The sequence below is a fragment of the Micromys minutus genome (assembly GCF_963924665.1).
Source record: "Micromys minutus genome assembly, chromosome: 21".
In the NCBI taxonomy this organism is placed as follows: Eukaryota; Metazoa; Chordata; class Mammalia; order Rodentia; family Muridae; genus Micromys; species Micromys minutus.
In genome coordinates this window covers 40850718-40862261 of record NC_137956.1, presented here as the reverse complement: position 1 = coordinate 40862261, position 11544 = coordinate 40850718, and the positions used below count along the sequence as shown (strand labels likewise).

The window sequence follows — 11544 nt, the reverse complement described above, 5'->3', positions numbered from 1 at the left end:
GGGTGTTTAGACTTTCCCAACTGATTACTTTCGAGTTTGAACACCTTGGTAGAAAAACTAGACTCTCTCTACAATGCCCTTTTTCAAAAGAAATGAAAATTTGCATATAACCAGGCAGCACGAGTTAACCAGTTCACCTTGCAATTTCAGGGCCTAGTAAAGGGTGTGGGGCTCCCGTCTCCCCGCCCACCTGAGGGTCCTGCCCATCACCTCCAGATTCCAGGGAAGGGAAGACGATCCCTCAGAGGCCCTTTCTCTATCGCAAACCTTTATAAGAAGAAGAGGCCTCATCCCCCACTGGCCTGCATGGAGAACTTGGCTGGCTGTTAACTACCCCCAGACTCACCCGGACGGGCGCCTTTCTCATCCGGGATATCTTTCTTTTTAATCTGCTATTTTCATTTTGTGAACTAAAGCCATTTGCTAATACTGTCTTTCCTGTATTTCCCTCCAACATTTTTCCAAGCCGTGGAAGATGGGCTATTTCTCATCCAGGTAAGAACTAACTTTTTCATTGCTGGCGATAGCCGTCCGAAAAACGTTCACCTCTCTGATTCTATCTTGCTTGAACCTTAAAACGTTGCGGGCGACATCGCTGCTTTAACTGAAGAACCTGGAATGGTGCGGACAGATAACACATACAACTTTTCCATCGACTTGTTCTTTTTTAAAAGGTCTTTATTATATATTAGAACACTGACGCTGTCTTCAGACACACTAGAAGGGGGCATCGGATCTCATTACAGATGGTTGTGAGCCACCATTTGGTTGCGGGGAACTGAACTCAGGACCCCTGGAAGAGCAGTCAGTGCTCTTAACCTCTGAGCCATCTCTCCAGCCCTGCCATCGACTTTTTAAAATACCAATTTTTAATGGTCAGTGTGTGTGGGTGTGTGTGCGAGCGCACGTGCTTGGGTGCGCACACTCGTGAGTGGAGATTAAACGATGACCAGTGTGGAATCGCACTCTTTTTGACTCCTAGGCATCCAGCTCTGGTTGTGAAGCACCTTCTGGGTTCATCCCACCCCATTCCTTCTCTTGCATAAATAATATTAATATTACAGCCGAATTAAGACTGTCTCTAAAAGTTCATAGTAGAGACAAATTTAATGCTTTTAAAAAAAGCATTAAGAATGACAAACTGAACTTGGAGTCATTTCAAATGACAGAACAGGTTTTTCCCTGTCCTGGGCATCGAGCCAGCGCTTGCACGTGGTCGGCAAACCCACTCCAGCCCCATCAACACAGCCATCTAAAAATTTATATATGCAAAGCGCTGAGGGGAAACGTGCAGCTTGTGCAAAACAGAATTTTTTTAGCTATTTAATTTTATAACTGTTTAAAATTGTATATGTGTAAGGGTGGTGTCTAAGGAATATACATGACAAAATATTGGATGTTGGGGACTTGTTTTAAATAGTTAATTCAAAACACAGCGCTTGTTCTGAAGAGTAGATGTTTATTCTGAGCCATGTAGGGAAGGCCATGGCTTGGGAACATGGACTCATTGCCTTAAGTGAACATGGACGAGGGAGGTTATGTGAACTTCTTGGTAGCCACAGAACAAAAGAAAGTATAAATCTAATTTTATTTATTTATTATGTATACAGTGTTCTGCCTGCATGTATGTCTGAACCCCAGAAGAGGGCACCAGAGACAGATCTCATTTTAAATGGGTATAAACCACCATGTTGCTGGGAATTGAACTTAGGACCTCTGGAAGAGCAATCAGTGCTCTTAACCGCTGAGCCATCTCTCCAGCCCCACATGTCGCATTATTACTATTATTATTTCTATTTTAATAATTATTTAGGACTGGAGAGATGGCTCAGTGGTTAAGAGCACTGACTGCACGTCCAAAGGTCCTGAATTCAATTCCCAGCAACCACATGGTGGCGCACAACCATCTGTAATAGAATTCAATGCCCTTTTCTGGTGTGTCTGAAGACAGTTACAGTGTACTCATACATAAAATAATCTTCTTTTTAAAAAGATTTATTTAATGTTTATGAGTACTCTGTAGCATCAGATCCTGTTAAAGATACAGAGCAGTAAGACTTTATGAAGGTGCCTTTCAAGCTCACCTTCATAGCTGTGCCTTCGAGCTGAAGCCTCCACGCTCCTGCTTTGTTTTGCTAACTGATGTCTGATTTCCTTCTCCTAGTGTGGTTTTACTTGTGGCCATTTCCAATGCGTTTGAATTCGGACTGGTTGCTGGTGAGTTTTGTTTGGAGTTCAGGGTTCTTTTGTTTATTTATTCCTGGGGCGGGTCTTCAAGACAAGGTTTCTCTGTGTAACGCTGGTTGCCTTGGAACTCACGCTGTAGACCAGGCTAGCCTTCTACTCCCAATCCGGAGCTCTAGGATTAAATGCCTGTGCCACCACTGTATGGTTGGGGTTCAGGTTTTTGAAATTGGATGTCATGGGACCTCTGCTCTTCCTGCCTCCTCTCATCCCAGTTCTACAATATCCAGTGAGCTTTGTATACACACACACACACACACATGTGCATGAGTGCACTTTTGTATTGTGGTAAAGACCTTGTACCCTAGGCTGCCTAGGGTTGATCTTGAACTCCTGATTCTCCTGCCTCTACCTCCCAAGTTCACTACCAGATCTGAGGGTTGGTTTGTTTGTTTGTTTGTTTGTTTGTTTGTTTTTGACCACCAGCTTTTGTTGCCAATGTTGTTCTTGTGGGACTGGATTTAACCCAGGCTTGGTACCTATTGATGTACTTCCAGATTACCCCCCACCTTCTCGGAATTGGGATTAAACCTTAGTTTACTTAGGACACTGCATTGGGCTCTATCCTCAGCCCTTAGTGTTTTGGGACAGGGCCGCTCGGTCTTGCCTCTAACTGGATCCTTCCTCCTCCTCTTCCTCCTCCTCCAGGCTGAGGTCATAGATAAGTGACTGTCACCGCACTTGTTGGTGGGTGGTTTGGGGAGGTGTTTTTTTTACGAGCACCAATAATATTTCATGTGGCATTTGTAATGCAGGAATGAGCCGCCGTGAGGTGGCTAGTCCGTCTCCGAGAGACCTCACCTTCAGAGATAACAGCATTTGGGACCAGAAAGAACCTGCAGTCCGCGCTCGGTCTTTGCAGTTCGTGCCTTCCGTGGGGATACAGAGCAGTAAGACTTTTGCCTTAATCCTCTGTCATGGCTCTTGACACACCTCTTTAATCGCTGAAGGGACCCTTTAGCGATTACCCCATGATGTGTGAGCTAGCAGCTGGATGGGTTGTACTAGCTTAACATATAAAGGTGAAAAGATGTATGTGAGTGAGTGAGTGTGCGTGCGTGTGTGTGTGTGTGTGTGTGTGTGTGTGAAACATCCCCGATAATCCAGTTTCTCTCCTGATGCCACTTCATGCTGGGACCTGGTAACCATTTGACCATCAGACTGGCTAACCAACCTGGTCCAAACACAAAAGCTTTCTCCCTGAAAGGTAGAGTCGAGTGCTACAGGCCCCTCAGAGTACTCTGGGGAGTGGATGCCAGACCGCTAGATAAACCTTTGCTTATGGGCTTTTCAGTCCTCCACCTGCCCCGTGACCTCTCTTACATTTCAGGTAAGACACTTAATAAAACTTGCTGTCTCAATGGAGGGACCTGCATCCTGGGATCCTTCTGTGCCTGTCCTCCTTCCTTCCATGGGCGAAACTGTGAACACGATAAGCGCAGAGAGTAAGCGGCGGTGGAAGGGAACAGGACTGGGTGGTGGGGAGGGAGGGAGGGGGGAAGGGAATTTCCTGACCGTGTTGTCTCTTCTCTCTCAGGCACTGTGGGTCCGTCTTCCATGGCACCTGGCTGCCCAGGAAGTGTTCCCTGTGCCGGTGCTGGTATGGCCAGCTCCACTGTTTGTCTCAGACCTTTCTGCCGGGCTGTGGTAAGCAACTGTCCCTCTTCCTTTAATCCTGTGAGCTCCTTCAGATGCCCAGGGGACTCCGTTCTACCTCCTGTTCTGCCAGAGGCACTTCATGGCCTGGTAGAACCTACCAGCCAGACCTCATAAGAGCTCCAGGGGCACACAGCCTAGAATCAGTGTTGGGTGCGCTCTTAGATACTCGGTCGTTTGGAAATGCTCCCTTAGCTAGAAACCCGGGGGACGGAGTCTGTAGATGGGCATTGGATGATGAGGCTTGTGGCTACTTCTGATCTTGTAGGTAAGTGTACTGTCCTTATAGTCAGGCCCCCAGCAGACTTCTGGATCTTGTAGGCAGGCATGAGTTTAGGCAGTGAAGACAGCAGGGTCAACAGTTGGAGGGAATTCTTTTAATGACTGAGCATCTCCACCTTTCAGATGGTCATGTGATGGACCAGGACCTCAAAGCATCCAGGACTGCGCGGCAAACACCATCTGTACCAACCACTTTTATGCTAGCTGCCGTCTGCCTTTTTCTAGAAATGAAAGCATAGGTGATGGGTGAATTCCAGGCCAGTGTCATACGAAGGTGTCTTTCATCTTTAGTGCTCCTAGTGAATGCCTAATGTTGCCCCTCAACACACTAGCTAGGCCTTACCTCTGCACGGCCCCTTTATCCATGTGCTGCCTATAAAAGCCATGGTGTGTGTGTGTGTGTGTGTGTGTGTGTGTGTGTGTGTGCGCGCGCGCGCGCGCGCGCACGCACACCTGCCAGCCAAGTGCTGTAACTCTGGGTTACATCCCTAGCCTGAAAACTACTCTAAAAATGTGCTGTCTGCCACATCCTGTGTTTCTGGATAAAAGTCACTCTCTGACTTTCCTTCCTAATACTTTTAAACAGTTCTGGAGATTTTTTTTAAAGATTTATTTATTTTATATATTTGAGTACACTGTCGCTGTCCTCAGACACACCAGAAGAGGGCATCAGATCCCATTACAGATGGTTGTGAGCCACCATGTGGTTGCTAGGATTTGAACTCAGGACCTCTGGGAGAGCAGTCAGTGCTCTTAACCTGAGCCATCTCTCCAGCCCCCCCCCCTTTTTTTTTTTTGAAACATGGTCTCATTTGAATGTAGCTCAGGTTGGCCTTGAATTTGGGATCTTTCAGCTTCCTGAGTGGGGTAGGAGGATCTCAAGGCCAGCCTGGTCTACATAGTGAACCCCCGCCTGAAAAAGGAGAAAGCATCCTACAAGGGAGTTGTAGAATACCGAGGGTCTGCAGAGGGAGCAGCAGTTGGGAGGAAGCGACTAAGACTGGGGAAACAGTGGATTGATTGATTGATTGATTGATTGATTGGCGGATTCTTCCATGGGTACCGAGAAGAGGATTTAAAAGCTAAGTCCTTCTGCCAAGCATGGTGGTGCACATTAATAAAGGCAGCACTCGGGAGACTGAGGCAGGAGGACTATTAAGAGGTCATGGCTAGCCTGAGCTATGTACTGAGCAAAGACTGGATGGCAAAATCCTCTTGCAGGAAATCCAAACATCTCCTGCAAAACTAGGAAGGCTTTCTCCAAGCTGTACAATTGTATCAACTGTTGTGGGGGAAGGAAAGTGTTATTGTAGCAGCGGTTAGCCAGATTATAAAAGCACATACTGTCAAGTCGGTTTTTGTGATATATTGTTCATGAATGTGCACAGTAAAAATGGCAACTCTGTTGATCAAAATGTGAGTAGTGTCTATTTCTAGGTGATAAGTTAAATGTTGTGGGTGGCCTTTTCTTCCCCTTCTATGTCTAAAACATTCAAATTGTTATGATGAGAACATATTTAATGTGTTTTCATAAGGAACATGGTAACTGTATCACACAAGTCAGATGAACACCAAGAATCTGGTAGATATTCAAATTGGTTTTTCTTATTTTTTTAAATAATTTTATTTATTTATTATATGTAAGTACACTGTAGCTGTCTTCAGACACACCAGGAGAGGGCATCAGATCCCATTACAGATGGTTGTGAGCCACCATGTGGTTACTGGGATTTGAACTCAGGACCTTTGGAAGAGCAATCAGTGCTCTAAACCACTAAGCCATCTCACCAGCCCCCTTTTTCTTATTGTTTTGAAACATGGTCTCACTTTGAATGCAGCCCAGGCTGGCCTTGAATTTGGGATCTTCCCTGAGCAGAAGGCTCACCAGTCTGTTTATGCAGTGCAGAAGACCAAATGCAGGCCTTTGTGTGTACTGTGCAAACATCTGTCTGCCGAGCTATATTCTCAGAGCCCCAAAGAAGCACCAAAAGCCGGGTATTCTCACTCAGACCTATGATCTCAGCAGATGGGAGAATCACCTAGGGAGATTCTGTGGCAGGATCCAGCTTGAGATACACTTAGTGGGACTGTGTTGGGTGCTGGGGCAGGGGACTGGGGTGAGGTTGAAAAGATGCCTCCATGGTTAAACCTTCACTGACTTGGCTCACAGCCACCTATCACTCCATTGGAAGGGATTCACAGTCTTGTGGTCTCAGACACATACACACATAATCACAAAAACTAACAAATCTTGGGGCTGGATTAGTACTTGCTGTTCTTACAGGGGACCTAAGTTTCAGATCCTGGCATCCACATGACAACTCCAATAACTCCCATTCCAGGGGACCAGGTGCCAACTCCTGACCCCCAGAGGCACCAGGCACACATGCAGTGCACTTACATGCAAAAAATGCTTATGTGCATATAGGTAAATAAGAACTTTAAAAACAATGCTCCTGGCCTGGAGAGATGGCTCAGTGGTGAAGAGCACTGACTTCTCCCAGAGGTCCCTAGTTCAAATCCCAGCAACTACATGGTGGCTCCCAACCATCTGTAGTAAGATCTGATGCCCTCTTCTGGTGTGTCTGAAGACAGCAACAGTGAACTTAAATATAATAAATATTTTTAGAAAGGAAGAAGAAACAATGCTCCCATTTGCACTGGTGCAACTCTTTGCTGTGTGTTTACGAGGACTGTGCCTTATCTCGTGCCCTGTAGTTAGTATCAGGGTATTTTTCCCTCCTGCTCCCATTACTCTTCACCCTCAGCCTCTGATGACTGGGTCTCAGTTTGATCTCAGATCCCTGTGATCTGAGCAATGAAGTCATACGGCTTTTATCTCTTTACATCTTCCTTAGTTCACTTAGCATGTCAGTAAGCGCCAATCACGAAACATGCGCAGTGTGCACATGCACCAGACAGGCACATACAGATCTTGTAAAAAAAAAAAAAAAAAAAAGGTACAGAACAATTGGGACACTTTACAAGTGCACACACATGCACACAAAATAGATAGATATGAAAATGACTTAGAAACAAAGCTTCATGGTGGTGCACACCTTTGGTCGCAGTGCTGTGGGCACGGTTCATAGTTTTTGTTTGTGAGATTTCTTTGCGGGCAGCTTGCTCAGCGGTGTTGGAATTCTTGACTCTCAGCCAGTGAGAGATGCAAACCAGAGCTGGGAAATGTCGGGCTTGTGACCTTTCTCATGTCCCTTTAACTTTTACTTGTGATCATGTTGGGAAAGACAGATAAAGGGGTTCAATCACTCGCGCACACACACACAAGTTAATCTTCAAGAGGCTAACAGGAATGTCTGGTTTTTATAGAAGAGTTGGGTTTGCTTAGATGACAACAGGCAAACTAGTCAGGCCTGTGATCCGATCTGTCAACTGATGTCACACTTCTAGAGAAGTTACCACCACACTGGTTCCCATGAGATGATCCTCGTTCACTCCTGCTTCAGGGTCTGTTCCCATCATGAGATGCCATTGAGTGATCTCATTCCGGAGGCCCAGCTGTTTCTTGGGGGTTTGATTGGGGAATGGGGTTTAGTGATCTCCCCTGTCACAATCAGTCCTATCTTCCCTGGAATCCAAGGTAACTGCGGAAGAGGGTGAGTCATGGGAAAAGGGAAACCTGGAGACAGTCAGAGCAGATGTCCGGCCAAACAGTGGCAAGCCCTGAGCAAAGAAGTCTCAGGTGGACAGAACAGAGGTAACATTAGTTTCCTCTTTTATTTTGGGGATTTGGTGCCCTGGCTGTCCTGGAACTTGCTCTGTAGACCAGGTCTTAAACTCAGAGATCCGCCTGCCTCTGCCTCCTAGGTTCTGGGATTAAATGCAAGTGCCAACAGCATTCTCTTAATTTTGTATGTGTGTATATCTGCAATGTATACCATGCCCAAGGAGGCCAGAATAATGCATCAGATCCCCTACTGCTGGAGTCACAGGTAACGTTAGCTGCCATGTGGTTGCTGGGAACTGAACCTGTGTTCTCGGAAAAGATAAGAACTGCCCTTATCTGCTGAGCCATCTCTTTAGCCGAAAGATTTATTTTTAATTATATGTATGTTGGGGGAGTGTCCATGTGCGTGCAGGGACCCTTGGAGGCCAGAGCAAACAGATTCCCTGGACTAGAGTTCCAGGCAGCTATGACGGATACTGGGAGAGAAGCTCAGGACCTTAGCAGTCGGTGCTCTTGACCGCTAAGCCCCTGAGGTTTCCTTTTTTTTTTTTTTAAATAAGTTTTTTAAAAGATTTATTTATTTTATGTATATGAGTACACTGTAGCTGTCTTCAGACACACCAGAAGAGGGCTTCAGATGCCATTAGAAATGGTGGTGATTGAACTCAGGTCCTCCACTAAGCCCCCCTCCCCCCAGGCTTCCATTTTTAAGTAGCCGGATGGGAGAATGTCTAGCAGAGCCAGTTTCTCTGTGTTCAATACTGCCATAAGCCCACCGAGGAGGAAAACATCTGTCCGCGACCAGAGGCTTCCCAACAGCTCTACTGACCGTGAATACAGAGACCGGATCCCAAAGCTGCAAAAATACCTGAGTGTAGCTCAAAAGCTGTAAGGTCCTGTGTGTTCAGGAACCCTACCGTGCCTGCCCGAAAGAACTGGACGTCTGTCTGAGAATGTTCATCCCCTTACATTCAGTTCGAAAGCTGTAAATTTTGAAAGGCCCTGACTTACCAAAGTCAACAGAAGCTCACCAGTCTTCATTCTGCTGATGGTTGGTATTTCTCATCCTTTGCTGTCTTCGTTTTCTGGTACTTCTTCCTCTGGGGTGGGGGAGGAGCTATTTACCTCTTACCCAGAGTCCCCCAACCCCCATAGCCATTCTTTTTGGCCAAACAGCAGCCTCAAAACTCAAAACCCTAGTTTACGGGCCCAAGTCTTTTAGGCTTAAGCGTGGTCATAGAAAGAACCCAGCTTAGGTTGGCATCACATTTTGTGTCCCCCGCCTGCCTCTGGAAGCTGCTTCTCCCAGGCAGTAAAGCTCTGAGGTTGCAGGTTACAGTAAGTATTAGGTTTGTCTCCTTCAGAGCACGCACATCCCACCTGAGCCCAGCCTTTCTGTGTGTGTATAGCAGTACATCTGTCACTTCTCCATTCCCTTGCCATACCTAGTGAGGACACAGAAATACCGATAGTATATAAATAAAGACTCTAACCCCAGCTCCCTCTCCCATTAGGACAATGGGGTCCTCACTCTGATGCTATGGCCCACCAGCTGGAGCCTTCTTCCCTAGGCTACAGCAACAGCCATACAGGATTCTCTTGAAGCTCAGACATGTTCTTACAACACCAAATTAGTTCTCTCTCTAGGCATTTCTCAAACCCCAAACTGTTGCTCCTTACACCAAAGGGTCCCTTTTGTCCCTTATAAATGACTGTTTCTTTAGAGCTCTCTGTCAACACATTACTGGACTTAAAGACTCCAACCTCACTCTCCCTCTGCTCCACCCCCTTTTCTCAAACACCAGCATCAGGCTGGTCACAGGGCTGCTCTATGGGCAAGCTGTGTCCCTCGGATCCCATAGATACGCTTGAGCTAACATAACTGGCCTCATTTGGAATGTCTGGAAAGACCTCAAAGTCTCTTGCCCAAAATAATCTTCCCCAAACTATTGCCAAAGAATCTTCCCTGTTCTCAGTTTTCTTCGGGGAATGACCTGGAAAACTCCAGAAGACAGGCTGGTGTAATCCAGTCAGCTTACTAGCTGTGTCTACCCCAGTAGCCAGGCAGGGGCTGCTTATCCAAAGGTAATCGAATATGAATCAGATTTATAGAGGGCTTGAAAAAGGTCAGGACAAGAGTCGTACGAGTCCTGCCCCATTGCTTCTGCAACTGCCGTCATTCCTCAGCTTCAGTGGGGTCCTTCAAGACAAGTGACCAGGAGCCCGGACTTCCAATTCCCTACATTTTCATATACCATGTAATGACTGTCATCCCATACCACTTGGAGGCAGCGGTCAGAGGAAGGTCATCTTTAAGCCACCTTTTTACAGAATCCCCAGGTCCCATGGCTGTGTTGTGGGGTCTCGAGTACACAGGAAATGGTGCGTACAGGTCTGTCCTGATGTCTCCGCTCTCTGTCGCGCTCTGGCTGGTCTCTGCCTGAGAGGCCTGTTCTCCTCACTCATCGCCCTCTCCACAATGCAGCACATAAGTTACCTCCACGATGCTCTGATCAAATCACTAAAGAGATGCCTTTGTGACCAAGCCTGCTCAGTCAGCCAACGGGGTCTCCAGCGGCGGAGCGAGGATTAAAAGGAAAGAGACGATTAGACTAGACAGACGATACTGTACCATGACCCCAGCTAGTTCTGAGGCTAAGAGGCGGGTTTAACTTTTCCTAGTCTGAATCTATACCATTTTAATTACATGCGAGTAATAAAATCAGTTCTAGGTTAAGGAACAAGCAGGACAGTGAACACAAACAGTCAAGGAACAAGCAAAGCCATAAACAAAGTCCAGTGACCACTGTTTCTAAAGGCTTATCGATATCTGAGCCCACGTCCCTGTCCTGGCCCAAAGTCACATTATTGCCTGAAGCCTACTTCTTTGTTCTGGCCTAAAATCAGATTCCTGCCTGAGCTTACTTTCCTGTCCTGGTCCAATGCAGATTCTTGCTAAGTGACCCCAAAAGCTCTCCACACATTTGGGCCTATAATTTTTTAACACTTGTCTATATGTCCAATTATTCATTTATTTTAGGGTGGGGAAGCATAAATGCCTCAGGTCTGAGGATAACTTTTGTAAGTGGGGTCTCTCCCCCTACTATGTGTGTCCCAGGCAGTGGGTCCTCAAATTATGTTGCGAGTGTCTTTAGCCACTGAGCCATCTCACTGGCCCTGGCTCATGAACTGAAAGGATTTTTTGTCCACCATAGCAGGTAAGGCATAGCGGAGTTTGTGGCAGTGCCCCCGCCTCACACTGATTTCTGCTAGCTAGGCCCTGAAGTTGTCACACCCTCCCCAAAATCTCAAAATAGCAGGAGAACAATTAGTGTGCAAAACGTAAGTGGGAGGGAGACATTTCACAGCCCAAACATGCTGTCCCCTAGGCTTACGTGAAAACTCCCATTGGCTAGTCACATATTTTACAGATACCATCCTATGTATTTCACACCCTCTCTGACAAAAAAAGAAACAAATGGCTGATGAGTCCTATGTAAAACATTTTGGGGGCCCAGAGGAAACGGCACCCACCCCCTGGAACAGTAGAAAGGACTGTTGTCAATCACTCGGAAGGCCTGTGTGCCTAGCTCTGGGGAACCCTATGGTCAGCTCCCCCGACCACACCCCCAAACCAAGGCAGCCAAGCAGAAGCTAGGGATGCCCTGTGGGCT

General features: G+C 46.7%; 1 protein-coding gene across 1 annotated transcript; it reads left to right on the top strand.

The window, feature by feature from the left end:
* Positions 1–475: 475 nt before the first annotated feature.
* On the top strand, positions 476–4421 carry CRIPTO (cripto, EGF-CFC family member; the record flags this gene model as incomplete). Its single annotated transcript, XM_080934690.1, has 6 exons — positions 476–495; positions 2165–2221; positions 3037–3134; positions 3575–3689; positions 3782–3891; positions 4306–4421. The coding sequence occupies 6 exons, from the start codon at positions 476–478 to the stop codon at positions 4419–4421; spliced, it is 516 nt and encodes a 171-aa protein (XP_080790816.1).
* Between the last annotated feature and the right edge of the window lie 7123 nt (positions 4422–11544).